A 15,769-nucleotide genomic window follows, 5' to 3' on the forward strand; every position below is an offset into this window, starting at 1 on the left:
CCTTTTCCACTGAGAACAACATTTCTACTAGATTTTGTTCACTGACTTGTCCCGGGTGTCACCCTGCCTTTGCCAGACGACAGCTGGGACAGGCTCCAGAAAACCCCTGCTGCAGTGGCAACAAGTTATGCTATGACATAAATGAGAGATTTTAAAGCTTCAACGGGAAGGAAAAAAAAAAACAATTCGAATTTATTAAGTAAACACAACCAAACATACAAGTCAATTTGAGATGAATGATGTACAAACAGCACGGCAGCAGCCGGTCAACCAGAAGAGAGACACCGGTCAGAAATTGGAAAGAAGAGAAAAAGTGGTGCTGTATGGGAGAGTGTGTTGGACTGGCCGGGTTCCCCAGCTTGAGCTCCACGACACACAGCAGCAGCAAGAGGGAACACGTGTCCACACCCAAAACACATCCCCTGCGATACAAAAACAAAGACTACATTTTTGCTTCTTCGTGAAGCCATCAACTTTGATTCACAATGAGCGTCGAAACACCGTAGCTTCGTTAATGTAAATGTAGCTCAGGTAAAAAGTCCCATTTGGCATTTTTGCCTTAGCTGCTTTGAACCAGTTTAACACACAGTCAAGGACGCTTACTGATAAAGATGTAATGAGGCTTTGAATTAAAGAGCATTATTGTTACAGGGGGGTAGTCGAGACTTGTTGCTTTTGGGGGGGAAAAACAATGTCTCTCGTGTACAGCTGGTGCCCAGGAAGGGAGGTGCAAGCAGAGAAACCCACTAACAGCACAGCTTGATGTAGAACAGATAAAAGCCTTCACACTTTTCTTCTGTAAGTGGACATTTTAAGAGGCTGTTTAAAACGTATAATGCTGGTTGGTAAAGATGCATTGTGGTTTTTGAGTAAAAGTGTAAATGGAATCAACTTTCAAGTGATTTGTTTGATTACTGAAAAAAGGACTACATGTAGAACATTTGATCAGTTCTAGTTCCAGGTTTCAATCAGTGGATATTTGACTTGCGTAATTGTATTGATACTTAATAACGATCATGTAAAAGCTGTCCAAATACGGGGGAGGATTTTGAGCAGATACTGGCACATCTTGGTATCAGGGGAAATGAGGCGGTGGACTAAATTGCAAAAAGAGGCTAAAACACTTAATGGCATTATTTTGGCATTTAGCTTCATTCGCAAAACACAAATGGACAGCGAGCAGAAATGCGGCGAAGGTGGCAGAAGTAAAACAATGTGACACAAAGCCAAAAAAAGAAAAGAAAAAAGAACTGATCGAATCAAGAAAATAAAACACTAATATCAATTCTCCGCAGGTTAACAGTGCGCCTTAATAAGATTTCATGCCTGCGTTTCAGCAGCCCCCGTCCCCTATCTCACCGGGTTGTGGGTGCAAATCCAACGAGCATCTAAGAAGGCAGGTGGGGCCACTGCAGCGGAAGTGCACGTGCTGCGTGCGTCTCACATGCAGTGCTTTGCGACATCACGAGCCTCATGTTAGGGGTGACAAGTGAACTTGCTTGTGGAGGTGTTGTAAAGAGGTGGCCTTGACACGAGGGGGAGTGTTTTGTTCCATCCTAATTCAGGTTTTCGGAGAGGTGATGACCCGGGATGAGGACGACTACTGTCCCAAAGAGCTGCTTCAGCTAGCCAGTTTGATTGTGAAGTGTGTTCAAAAGAATGAAATGTATGACAGTATGACATGTAATAAAAGGGTTGAGTTGAGGAAACAGGACTTCGTTCTTGCGATCTTGAAGTCCGGTTGCCTCAACTCAACCCTTCTACATTAAGATAGACTGTATTACATGATAGTTACTCCTCCATCCATTTATCCATTTTTCATCAGTGCCCAACCTGCACCCACGGCTGTGCATCTGTCTTATGGTGAAAGGTGGAGATGCACCCTGGGCAAGTCAACCCTTCACCACAGGCAAGACAGACGCGCTCATCAGCCACATTTACAACCACTGACAAATCAGAGTCATGAGTGAGTCCAACCAACCTTCATGTCCATAGACTGTGGGAGGCAGAGGACCCATGCAGGCACAATGAGAACATGTAAACTTCGCACAGAAAAGGCCTGAACTGAAGTGGACCTGTGACCCTCTTGCATCATCATTTTAAAGTCCCTTTTTTTCCCGTTAATAATCAGGAAAAGAAGAGAAATGTTTAATTTAGTTTAATTGCAAGCAATTTGCAGCATGTAAAGGTGAAATCTTATCTCGTCCAATTCACCCACATGTACCTGGTTGAGAACCCTTCCTGAAATGTTTGTTGAAGGAAGCAGATTGAGACGGACAATGACAGAAAACGTTGTTTCTCTTAAGATATGACTCTTCACTTACAAATGCCACGTAAAATTCAGGGTCAAAGTGCATAAGAAAAATCATAACACAAACAGATCCGCACCCCGTAGCCAGCACGCAGGTCGTGCGGCAGGACAAGCAAGGGGTTGGTGATACTGACGGAGAAGGTTCTGAACAGAACAAGTCCGTAGGTGGTATTTGTTAAAAAGGATGTTCTGTGTTTACAGGATTGTCACTTTGTGGGGGAAAAAGTCTCCATACGTCCCCACCAAGAGTTAGTATTGTTCTCACCTGTCATGCTCCTTTGTGACGGCGAGGACACACACAGTACCTCCACCGGCGTTCACATAATTCATCTGCTACCTGTTTTCCAAAGTGCGTCTTCAGTCTCAGACGGACTCTGGAATGTATTGCCTGATAAGATTTGAAACAAACTAAAGGACGAAGCTCAACGTGAACTCGACTCGACTGCAGATTACTCCGAGATAGCCTCGGTCCTTGTAAACAGCATTTTTCTTTTTCATTAACAGTGTGGGAGGATCCGCTATCTCCCAACGAGAACACTGCAGTTCCCGAATACTTAGGCTTTTACTGCCTCGATGGCACATATTCTGTAAGGCCTTTTTCTCAAGGGTTCAGAGAAAAAGGCGCAACACTGTTTGTCTGAAATCTTATTGCAGGTACATGACAGAGGTGACCTTCTTTGGCGACTCCGCGAGAGCAGCTGAGCGACTCCAAACCAAACGGGGGGAGGGGGACCTAATTATGAGTCAAACACTGGAATCGGTTTTTGAAGTACAGGAGGCCATTTTTCGTGTGCGTGGCATCGGAGGAGGCCAGCGGGTAACGGAACTTGGCGTAAGTCTTGTCGCTCTCTGACTGGCTGACCCAGGGGAGTCGGATTTTGGTTGCGTGGTTGATGATGACGTCATCGCAAGAGCCAACGTGGAGAGATCCCAGGCCGTCGATGAAAAACTCTGGAAAAACAAAGAACATCATAAATACTGGCACTGAATTTATGGTCAAAGCAGATATATGGAATTTTTAAGTGCTCTGGTCTTTTAAAATCCTCAGTGCTTTTGTCAGGGAAGAGAAATGAAATTAAAAAAAAAATCAAATCAAATATTCAAAGTGCAAGTGCAACTTCTTCAAAGTTTAAAGCTACAGTATGTGGAATAGGCGGAAAACTGATTATAAAGGGGCTCATATGAAACTCCATGAAATATCATTAAGTGTATAATATTAGTGAATGCATTTAATTTAATCATGGTAGATCAAAAATTCCAGAAGCTTCCATGTTGTGATAAAAGATGTCTCATAGCGATGCTATCTCAGCGACTACAAGCAGATTCTAATGTTTAAATGATAATTACACACTGCTGTTAGATGTCGGCTTACGATAAAGCAATTCAATTGCTAAATACTCTCAGTTTTTTTTTTTCAGCTCAATATTTTTCCAGCACTACATTCAGTGCACTCAAGTGTGCTCTTCTTTTTAACGTCACAACAGTTGGACTGTTTGTATCTGCCTGTATTCAGTGAACATTATTCATTGAAGTGAACAATGTTTGAAGTTGAGCATCTGCTGCAGGTATATCCGCATTTCATAGGAAAAAGTCGTCTTTGTCGCCTTCGTCTTGTAAAAACATAGTGCTAAAAGAAGGAAGAGATCATTGGTCAGAATGTGAGCCTGCACCCCGCTACTCACCCAGGTGGGCCACTCTGGCAAGTCGCGGGTCAAAGCCGACCTGCTGCACTTTGTCCGTGCGAGCCATGAAGAAGTTGATGACCCCGTCGGTCACCACGCAGTTGGGGAAGCCTTGGATGACGTGATGGAAACCCCTCCTCATGTGCAAGCAGTCGCCGTCGTCCTCGCCTGGCTCAATGGAGATGGTCTGCCTGTAGGTGGCAGTGTAGCCTGTTGCCTCCCGCACGGCGCCTCCCACCTGGGCACGGAGAGCAAAACAGATGAAGGTGGACTGCCCTTCCTTCCTCCTGCTGCCAGGAGCTCAGCCTTCAGTGGCCCTCACCAGATCCAAGGTGGTCCTCTCCAGGACGTCCACCATCTTCTCCAACTTGGTGTTGGCGGTGAAGATGAAGTCGTCGTCCACCCACAGCACGTACTTGGTGGTCACCTGAGAGACGGCCAGGTTTCGTCCGGCGAACCAGCCCTGAGAGAGGAAGGGAGCGAGAGCGAGAGAGAGAGAGAGAGAGAGAGAGAGAGAGAGAGAGAGAGAGAGAGAGAGAGAGAGAGAGAGAGTCGTGAAACCAGAGAGACGACCATAGCGGAGACACGAGGCACTAAAACGCCCTCCTACCTTTCCAAAAGGCATGATGTAATGTTCAATGTAGGGCCCAGTGATGGTTTTGGGGTTTTCGCTGTCGTCGGCGATCACAATTGTGATCGTGGGATAGTATCTCCTCACGCTGTTGATGAGATCTTGAAGTTTGTCGTAGCGCAGGAACGTCTTGGTCGCGATGGTGACCAAGGCGCTGACATTATACTCTGCAAAGATCATAGAACTGTTGGAGAAAACACCTTTCCTTCCTCTCAAACAACTGATGATTAAGGATCACATGAGGTGGTGCTTCAATGATCACTAATGTGTCATGACGATGAGTGTATTACCTCCTTTGGGTCCTGTGTTATACAGTTTGGGAGTCACACCATGACGAATCTTGATACTGAACATAGCTTGATGGCCCTCTGTCTCTAACTGCACTGAAAGTTAGAAAAAACAACAACAAAAAACTTTAGTGTATTTTCCTAACTTGGTTTTGAACTATCAAATCAATACTCGCTAACAAAAAGGCAAAATCTCCTTAATTGAAAGGACTAGATCATTTTGGATCACACCACAAATAAAGCAACAATCAATTAAAAAAAATTGAAATGTTATTTAAAAAAAAAAAAATCAGGGATTTGGGGATTTTTGCAATATTGTGAAACAATCATGTGCTTTTTTTCTCCTTGTCATTTTGCTCATCAAAGTCATCAGTTTCACATTTATGCAAAAGGCATGGATTTTACTTTTTTAACCAACCTTCATTAAAGGGCTTTTAACTCTATTCTGAATATAGGGGCAGAATTAAGTAAGATGCTACCATTTCTTTAAAAAAAAAAATAAATAAATAAATAAACAAATGAATTTAAAACCCAAAAATGGGATAAGCCTCTCACCCATGTCCGCGGTGCTTGGGTGGAACAGTGTGTTTGTGTAGGTGACAAACTGCAGCTGTCGGTTGAGGTTGGGCAGCAGGCTGCTCGATAGAGTCATGTGCATCTCGCCATCGCCTTTGATTTTCACCCCATCCACCTCTGCTGCCACGTTCAGGGTTCCCAGCGTGGTGGTGACATTTATCTGCAGCAAGTTGCGGGGAGACGTTAGCAAGAGGACAACAGACTGCTGAAACATACCAAGGGAAAGCAGCAGCAGTGCACTTACTGAGTAGTGCTCCCTGCGAAGGTCCTGGTGTAAAGCCAATCCTGAAAACATCAATAGCGACAAAATATTTTTTAAACCATTAATAAGGAAGTTTTCCAATAGTAATACACACTAATGAATAATGTATAAACACAGTTAATCAAAGCCAAAGCCAACTTAGCTGGCCTCACGCCTTCAATAAACTGTGATTCGAAAAGCACTCGTGAAAGCCAGACAGACTTGACTAACCCCAGAGATCCGATGGCTGAAGCAAGAGTTGAAGGTAAATTGCCAGATCATCAGGAATTTATGATCTAAATCAGGGGTCACCAACGTGGTGCCCACGAGCACCAGGTAGTAGCCCGCAGACCCGTTCGAAAAATTCCACAGCTCGTTGAGCTGTGTCTAAAATTCAATTTTATCCAACCTTGTTAAGTTATTTTTGATCATTATTGAGAACTCATGAGCTTGATAAGTGTCTTCACATAGAAGAGTATCATTGATAATAATAATAATAATAATAATAATAATAATAATAATAATAATAATAATAATAATAATAATAATAATAGTAGGTAGCCCTTCATATGGCTCAGGACCCATGAAGTAGCTCTCAGTGCCAAAAAGGTTGGTGACCCCTGATCTAAATAATGTGGCGCTCTACTGTTCAATTGTTTCGCTGTTGTTTTTCCTAAAAAAATAATATAATAATATGTTTACTTTTATTTTCAATGAATAGTTGGTATTGTGATAGTCTCACTGGTGTCTTATTGGACAAACTTATTTAAGGTCATATTTTGTACTTTTTACTAAAACTTTGTAGACTAATGTTTTAAAACCATCTTTTATTTGTGAGTTTTAAAAGTATTGGTGGTATTATGAGGTACAGTATATTCATTTAGGTAGGACTAAGTAGAACGTCACAGTGAAGGCCTAGACGTGAGGTGCACGGCCCGCCACTGGCTTTAACATAATATACATACTTAACATTTCTACTCGAGTACAGTATTTAGGTCTGTAACGATGACATTTTTAGTACAATACAATCCCACCTCCCACCAACAAATCCACACAGGCGATACAGGTTAAATAAAGGAAACGACAGGGAGCAGCGTGTGTCTTTGAACTGTGTTTGTGTTTCACCTCTCACCTGGGACGATGATTGTTTTCAAGGGCCGTACCTCCACCCCCTGTGTCGGATACTGTAGAGGGTTGTTGGCCTCCGCAATGATGAGAATATCAGCAGGCGTCTGTGACCTGAGGCACGAGACACATGCCAACAACATGGGTGCAGGAACATCATGCAAAAATCGCATCACAATCACACAACTCAAGTTCAATATAATCACAGGGGCTGGTTTAGTGTAGTTTCAATTTGGTAAATGCAGTAAAAAAAAATGACAAGCCAGTTCATATTTTAAAGCAACTAAATAGGACATTTATTCCAGGTTTATCTGATACTGAGAGATGCAGTAAAAATAAGTCCAGTGTCTGCTGCAGGTATAATGGCAGATCATAGGAAAAGGTTATCTGCATCGCCGATGCATACAAGGACTCTTGTATAAATATAGGAAGTCATTGGTCAGTCTTGTGTCATGAGTCTTGTATTTTGCTGCTGCAGTTTTTGCTTTCTGCCGACTGGGTGGCAGATCTGGCAGATTTAAATCAGAAGTGAGGGTGTGCGCGCCGCGCACGTGTGTGAGTATATATTGCTCGACTGATTTCAAAAACAAATGCTTAGTTGATTTTGTCAACTTTATTTTAACATGCTCCTGGACGTCAATGTAAAAGGAAAACAAGATAAAAAAAAAAAAAAAAGGGGAGAAATGGGCGCTATTAACTTTCTTACCTCGTCTGAAAACCCTGGTACTCTTTGGCTCGTCTTCTCTTTATCTCCTCCAGCTCAGAGGCTTCGAAGGCAGTATGCAGCGGGTGAGCCGACACCCGGGGGAACAAGAGCTGGGCAAAGGGCAGGTTCAATCCTCCGCTGTCACCCTCACATGCACATCCATTACGCGCCAACAGGCTGCAAGCACACAATAAGGGGGGGCATTATTTATTTATTTATCTATTTATTTATTCGGTCATGTGTTTTTCAGTGTCATTGATTTCGCACTCATACCTGGTGACACTGTCCCTCACGTGGAAGGAGATGTTGCTTAATCGATGGTCTGGCTCGGACAGCCGCTCCTCCAGGTGCTTCTCCATCATCTGTCCGGGTCGCTGCCCCACATCCACCGTAGTGTAAGCTCGAGTGGGCCATGAGTGCAGGAGGGCCAGTACCAGCACCACAGATGCGATGATGGCGAGCAACACAGTCTTCCTCAAGGACCGCATCCTAGACACTGACACAGACCCGCTGCGCGTTAGAAAGGGGGCAGCAGTCCTTTTAAAAGGGCCGTTTTCAAGATATTTGTTTGGCAGAAGTTGAGCATGAACTGTGCATGAAATACTGTTTTGTATTGGCAAGTTTTAGTGGCAGTATAGTTGAGATTCAAGATTCATTTTTAAAGGAAGAAATACAGTCCTTTTAGAGGTGCACAAGAACATTTTGTAAGGTTCATACTTTTGACAGGTTATTACGCCAATGAAAAACAGACAAGACAGGTGGACAAGTAACCCAAACACTTGTCGCCCAGGAAAAAAAATACTGAGCTCCACTGCCACCTGCACCAGGCTGCTGATACACCAAATTAACTCTAAAGCACTGCAAATGAATGCTACTAGATGTGCGGCTATCCCTGCTGACTGAAAAGAAGAAGTCAAGCTGAGCTCGTTAGTTTGCAAGAAGAGAGCAAAGAAATGAACAAGCCTGTTGATACCTTTAGATCGTTTTACCTTCCAGCTAAAACCGTCACGTCACTGACAGCTATAGTCTGCAGAATCCAGTTTTACATACGTTAGATAGACTTAATATGCCATGGCTCCAAAGCTGTGTAAGTTCATTCCGAGGCCCTGCGGCTATAATTATGATGGTGGGACTAAAAGTAGCAAGTGAGTGCAACCCCCTTGATGAAAAGGAGCTATTGTGTCTCTGTGTAATGTCCATTCGTGCAAAGACATTTTCTTGAAAAGATCATTTCCTCCTCTCTTTCTCCAAAAGACTAGGGAAGAATGTTACGCACGCATGAATCAGTATATTTCTGGCAACTCTGAAGCAGCCAGTTCAAGTTAAAGAAAAATCTGAGCGATGGCGAACCAGAAAATAAGTAGTGACGTCTTTGTGTAGACATTCAGGGGATCGAGCTGTGCAACATTAAAAACAAACTGACAGTGGGCGAGTGACCACTGAGCTGTAGTTTTATATATGTACAGATACTATACTCTAGCATAGTTTTAAAATTCTTCACAGATGTTTTCTACAGGTGAATAAAAGTTGCAAGAAGCACTCTTTAGCTGTATTATTTTGGGGGAGAAAAAGGGAAGAGGAAGTCTAAACGCATCTCATAAAAGTGTGGGACAGTAAAATCAAGAAGTTAGAATTGTTCACATCTGTTTCATATTTTGAGAAGGTAAAGTTAAGTTAGAATAAGTACACATAAGTCTTAATTGGTTTTTAGGGTATATTTCCATTTGCGGGTCTTGGTCTGTGCAGGCCTCCCAAGCATAGCCGTAACTAGCTATGAGGTACCCGAGGTAAATACCTCAGTTACTATTTTCTGGGATTTCTTTTTCTTTTTCTTTTTTAATAAAAATATAGAATCGACAAAAATATGAAAATCTAATTCCATAGAAAGATCACAAACTATATTACTTATACTTATATGTCATGGTGTCCAGAACACGGGAAGCATTGCAGTACAGAGAATCCAGAGATCCAAAGGTGGCATCAGCTGGTATCCAGGTGCGAACAGGCAGGAAATGGAGTGCAGACAAAGCCCTGGTCGTGGCTGAGTCTCGACTGAGGCAGAAAGAACTGGTGGGGTCCATTGCGACAGGGCGTGCAGGCATTGGCTACTTCCTGTTGACCAGGGTTGATAAGGCCCAAGGCAAGGAGCGCCAACATCTGATCCAGGAGGAAGTGCGGGCAGGCGTGGAGGAAGGACGAGCCAGCAGGATGGTGGGAATGGGGCAACAAGGAGCATGGACTAAATGGGAGAATGTTCTGCTGTCCATCGCACCAGGTTTTTAGTCCAGGCTGTTTATGATGTCCTTCCAAGCCCAGCAAACCTCCACGTCTGGGGCAAAACGGAGACACCATCTTGTCCCCGCTGTTCAGGACGGGGCTCCCTGGAACACCTACTCAGCAGCTGCCCAAAAGCCCTTGGAGACGGGCGCTATCGCTGGCGCCACGACCAGGTGCTTCGGGCAGTTGCTGACAGTGTCGCCTCCGCCATCAACACCAGCAAAGGCCAACACAGACCACAAGCCATAACATTCCACAGAGCTGGAGAGAAGCCCAACAGACCACCACAGACAAAGTCTGGCCTCCTCACCTCCGCTAACGACTGGCAACTGGAAGTGGACCTGGGCAGACAGCTGAAGTTCCCTCCCAGGATAACATCAACCAGGCTTCGCCCAGATATGATCATTGTCTCCGATATCACCAAGCAGCTGATCATTCTGGAGCTCACTGTACCATGGGAAGAACGCATGGATGAGGCCAATGAGAGGAAGCGTGCCAAGTATCAGGAGCTGGTGGAAGAGTGCAGGAGGAAAGGCTGGAAAACAATCTGTGAGCCTCTGGAGGTGGGCTGCCGGGGTTTCGCAGGGCATTCACTCTGCAGAGTGTTCACATGGCTAGGACTCGTCGGGGAGGCGAAACGGAAGGCAATCAGATCCGCAACTGAAGGCGCAGAGAAAGCCACAAGATGGCTTTGGATAAAGAGGGCAGAAACGTGGGCAAGCGCTGCTGGGACGCAGGCTGGGTATTGATCACCCCGGCCGGGTCACCTGGGCTGAGGGGGTCTGATGTTGAAAGACCCGAAACCCCCGATGATCCCGGGATACAACATCACTGATGATGTGTCCCAGCGCATCCGCAAGATGTATCTTTCACCAACAGTTACATCACTATTTTGCAGCAGCTGCACGTACTTGAGTTTTTGGGTCCCTGTTCCCAAAAATAAACATCCATCTGGCCCAGAGGACTATCAACCCATTGCCTTGACCTCTCACATCATGAAAACATTTGAGAAACTGGTCCTCATCAGTCAGCACAAAGTCAGCACCTTCACTGACCCTCTACAGTTCGCATACCAGTCCAAAATTGGTGTCGATGATGCACTTATCTACCTGCTCCTGAGGGTCTACGCTCATCTCGACATTTCGGATGCAGTGGTTAGGATTTTGTTTTTTGATTTTTCCAGTGCGTTCAAAACAATCCAACCAGAGCTGCTGGGGGAGAAGTTGAGGAGGATGCAGGTGGAATCAGTGCTTGTTTCCTGACTATCTCACTGCCAGACCTCAGTATGTGCGGCTCCAAAATTGTGTCTCGAAGACTGTTCAGTGTAGTACGGGGGCCCCTCAAGGGACTGTGCTGTCACCCTTCCTGTTCACTCTTCACATCAGACTTTCAATGTAATTCAGACTTCTGTTTTCCTCAGAAATTCACTGATGACTCAGCTGTGGTGTGTTGCGTGAGGGGTGGCTGTGAGATGGAGTACAGAAACACAATCAGTGAATTCATCACCTGGCGTAACATTAATCACTTGAGGCTGAACATATCAAAGACCAAGGAAATGGTCCTTGATTTTAGGAGGAGGTCTGAACCTGAGCACATTTCCATTCGGGGAACTGAGGTGGAGCTTGTCTTGCACAACAAGTAACTAGGTTTACTGTTGGACAACGAGCTGGACTGGTCCAGCCACATGGAGGCAGTCAATAAAAGGGGGCAGAGCAGGCTGTACTTTTTAAGAAGGTTGCGTTCTTTTAATATCTGCAAACCACTCTCGTGCTCTTTTTACAAGACTGTTGTGGCCAGCGCACTGTTTTTTGGTGTTGTGTGCTGGGGGGGGGGTGGGGGTTCGCTCTTCTGACAGAAGCAGACTCAATAAACTGATAAAAAAGGCGAGCACCACCATCGGTGTCTCTCAGAACTGGGTTGAGCAGGTGGCTGAAGTGAGAATGCTCAGGAAGATGAACCATATCAAGAACAATAACATCCACTTCATGCCCTGGCAGTTCTTCGGCAGAGCAACTTCAGCGGCAGGCTGATTCCACCAAGATGAAAGAAAACGTTACAGAAAGTCTTTCCTTCCGGCCGCCATCAGACTTTTTTAATGTGCAATAACTGTTAGCCCAGTACTCATTTTCAACACTTCAATCACTCCTGCACGTTGCTTGGCCTGGTTTTTATTGCTTTATTCATTGTCTATATGTAAGTGTAAGCTTGTGAATATTTATTTATTATATTGGTTGGTTTTAGTTGTGGGCGGACTGGTTTTATTTTTGTGACCTAAGTGTCTTGAGGGTACTGAATTATTGTTGCTGCTGTGACAATTTCATTTCCTGTAAAGGATTAATAAAGTACATCTAATCTAATCTAAAACTTGCCCAAGACAAATCTCAACTCGGGGACGGACAACAAAGTTTATCTCATCTCATAGTCATTTCCTCTCATCTCACTAGCTAGCTAAGTCGTTAGCTAGTGAGAGATAGTGTTACTACACATCTTTCTCTTATATCCACACACTAAAACAATCTCTGGTGCAGACGGTGCTCTAGTTTTTTCTTTTTCTTTTGACACTTTAGTACAGGTGGCTTCATCCCTCCTCATTAGCTGTGATTAATTGGCGATGTAAAAAGCCATGAGGCGCATATATTTGCAGCCAGGTACTGAAGAACTTACTTTGCATTTAAAATGATAATAATAACGAATTAATAATAATCTACATACTTTTCAATAAAGCATTCAGGGTTTTAAAATCTGCCTACCTGCCAACTGCTTGGATGTGTGACAGCAACACATAAATGGTCTTCTCAACATCTGATAGGAAGACTCTCAAACAGTTATTATTGTCAAGGACAACTTAAAATAGACTCTTAAGTAGTCAATGTGAAATTGTCCCAATAGTCAAGTTTACTGTGGTAGAAAACATTGCTGGTCATTCTCAATAAACATTAAACAAAATTATTAATAAATCAGACTAATTTCAAACGTGGTAACTGTAAAAGGCAATACTGTGTGAAGATGTACCTCACTAGTTCCGTAACCCTTGTTATGGCCCTGCTCTCAAGTATCAAAGAGCTGAAACCCCTGCTTGTATCTTCAGCTAAAAAGTCACAGAAGAGGGGGCAGAAAAGAACTAAATATATATACCCAAGGCCACGGTTATTTATCCAGTGAGTGGAGGGGCATCTTTTGAAGGTACTTGCATCTCCAGAAACCAAATGTCAGAAACAGTAGATTGCGCTGCCCCCATCTGAGAACAAGAAAATACAGTTAAATATGGTTGATAATGGTTGTTATCATAGTTTCCTGGCCATGCTGTTGAAATGAGGCTATTGCGAACCAGCTTCAGATGATTTTACAGCGTTGTTAAGAGGCAAACAAGTTCACGAGGGTGTTTGTTGGAACACTAAAGGTAAGATAAGGAAGGACTACAAAGATGGACGAGGACTGTAGGAGCCAATATACACAACGGCTGTATTTATTAATTCATTGTTTCCTTAGCCTCTGCTGTGTTGTGTTGTGTTGATTCCTGATGGGTTGATTGTGTTAGGTGTGGGATGGCACTTCAGCCAAGTGTAGAGGATGAGCCAGGCTTGAAAGGGTCTGTTGACTTTATTGTACTTTCTATCCTTACGTCTGTTCCAATTTAACATCAGCGCTGTGGCGCCAAAAGGTCCATAATGGGATTCAAACCGATTCAAACGTTCAATGTAAAAGGAATGCCTGGAGAAACGGTCGACAGACTGAACTGCCACCCCACTCCTGACACAATCAACTGATAAGGAATCAACATAGCACAGCAGAAACTAATTCAGCAATGAATTAAAGACAGGTGTTCGGAAATGAAAACATTTATTTTAGCTCCTACACAGACCATGAAGTAAACCCTCTTCCTGATGTCTACCTATCTATCTACCTATACTGTTGTTGAAAATGTAACATTTTCACGGCTTAAAATAGCATTATAGAGTCTCAGAGATCACAGTTTTAAATATAGCAACGAGACAAACGACCACTCTCCGGGGTTGAAGCACTCACTGTCCTGAAGGGACGGCGAACACAGCTGGCCCAGATCCAAAAGAACAAAAAAAAAAAACACGCGTGTCGGGGAAGTGTTTCTCAAGAACACCACCCAAAATGCGTGGGAAGGTGGGCTGCCACGGACGCAGCCACTTCCCCTCGAACTGTGCGTGGTATATACACACACACACACACACACAGCCACTTCCCCTCGAACTGTGCGTGGTATATACACACACACACACACACACAGCCACTTCCCCTCGAACTGTGCGTGGTATATACACACACACACACACACACACACACAGCCACTTCCCCTCGAACTGTGCGTGGTATATACACACACACACACACACACAGCCACTTCCCCTCGAACTGTGCGTGGTATACACACACACACACACACACACATATATATATATATACATATATATATATATATATATATATATATATATATATATATATATATATATATATATATTACAAAAAAATAAAAACAAAAACCCGCATGCACGTTAAGCCATTTCATGAGCCCCTTTTCTCACTCCTAATAATTCAAAACAGCTTGTGCATTGAACATAGAACAGATGCCGACGGACGACAATCTAAGCCCGGATCGGCTTGCAGCTGCACGGCGGAGGGCTTCTTCGCACGGCCTATTAGCCTGCCTCACCGTGAGGAGGACTGCAGGGAGGAGAGGAGCTGCGGGGGGATAAAAAAAAAAACAAAAAAACCCTAGCTTCTCTATATACCCCGCGCACAAAAAAACGCAGCAGGGTGTCTGGTTTAGAAATATGGACAGCTTCATTTTCTTTCAAGGACACTTGAGTCCGGCTGAAATAATAGCCTTAAAGATGTCGCCCCTCCTTTTTTACTCGTGTTTTTCTCCCACGCAGAAGAAATCACGTATTAATTAAATATATAACTACAAACGTGCAGCGACAGAAATGGCCCGTTGTCAACGTGAAGCCCAAAAAACAAGAAGGAAGAAAAAAAAGGAACCAAAAGCGGGGCTCACCTCATTCACGACGCACCGTTCGAGACTCCTTGTAAGGGTGGATCCCCCCCGCTCCCCCTAACCTCCGGCAACCCCCCTCTTTTCTGTAACAATGTTGCTCGTCAGTGATCCGGATATAATAAATATGATTTCACGTAGGCGAGCGGAGCAGTTGGGAGACAAAGGCGGCCCCAAGTCGCAGCTGCGCGAGCTGCGAACGGACGAGCGTTGCCCCTCATGCAGCAGCAGCAGCAGCAGCAGCAGAAGCAGCAGCAGCGGCAGCAGCGAGCTCATCTCACCTCAGCGCATCAGCCTGTCAGCGAGCATCACACCGGCGCAGCGCGGCTCCGTGGGCGACGTGCAAAAAGACACGTTCATATACACGGTCTGAATAGATCGAGCTCTTCCACCCACATTAGAGCCAGTGAGCTGCAGAATGGTGTGTGTGTGTGTGTGTGTGTGTGTGTGTGTGTGTGTGTGTGTGTGTGTGTGTGTGTGTGTGTGTGTGCAGCTACCTATGTGATGGAGGTGGGCGTTGTGTTTGTTTTCTTAATGTATCTCAAATTATGCCCATATGCACTACACACACACACGCACACACACACACGCACACACACACACACACACACACACACACACACACACACACACACGCACACACACGCACACACACACAAATATATGTATATAACCATAACACAAAAAGTAAGGAAATTTGTGTTAGGTAGGTTATTTCCTTGTTGTAACAATGCTTCTTGGAAATAAATCTAGCAAGCCTGCTTATTCCTCTTTTAAATGGCGCCACACTTGTAAGGAACATGCAGGTGTCACACTTGTAAGGAACATGCATTTGTGGGGTGAGCAGCAGAGTATCTGGATTGCTCCCATGAAAAAAGTGACAAATCTTCTCTGCAAAGTCAAA

At 44.3% G+C, this 15,769-nt stretch overlaps 1 protein-coding gene and 1 pseudogene across 2 annotated transcripts; one reads left to right on the forward strand and one right to left on the reverse strand.

Moving 5' to 3' along the window:
• Positions 1-173: 173 nt before the first annotated feature.
• Positions 174-15,133, reverse strand: b4galnt1b (beta-1,4-N-acetyl-galactosaminyl transferase 1b). Of its 2 annotated transcripts, XM_076037370.1 has the most exons (12): positions 14,869-15,115; positions 12,972-13,074; positions 7,833-8,055; positions 7,560-7,736; positions 6,861-6,967; positions 5,732-5,772; positions 5,467-5,647; positions 4,915-5,007; positions 4,604-4,791; positions 4,316-4,456; positions 3,994-4,231; positions 174-3,262 (listed from the first exon to the last, which is right to left on the reverse strand). In XM_076037370.1, exons 3-12 carry the CDS (start codon positions 8,045-8,047, stop codon positions 3,045-3,047), a joined length of 1,599 nt encoding a protein of 532 aa, XP_075893485.1. In that variant the 5' UTR covers positions 8,048-8,055; positions 12,972-13,074; positions 14,869-15,115; the 3' UTR covers positions 174-3,044. The 2 variants fall into 2 exon arrangements, with proteins under 2 accessions (XP_075893485.1, XP_075893484.1); XM_076037369.1 differs by having other exon boundaries at positions 4,316-4,791; positions 14,869-15,133.
• Positions 9,480-10,585, forward strand: LOC142895692 (uncharacterized; annotated as a pseudogene).
• Positions 15,134-15,769: the final 636 nt, after the last annotated feature.

Source organism: Nelusetta ayraudi, unplaced genomic scaffold (genome assembly GCF_046127955.1).
Source record: "Nelusetta ayraudi isolate G7.1 ecotype Tasmania unplaced genomic scaffold, CSIRO-AGI_Nayr_v1 ptg000050l, whole genome shotgun sequence".
In the NCBI taxonomy this organism is placed as follows: domain Eukaryota; kingdom Metazoa; phylum Chordata; class Actinopteri; order Tetraodontiformes; family Monacanthidae; genus Nelusetta; species Nelusetta ayraudi.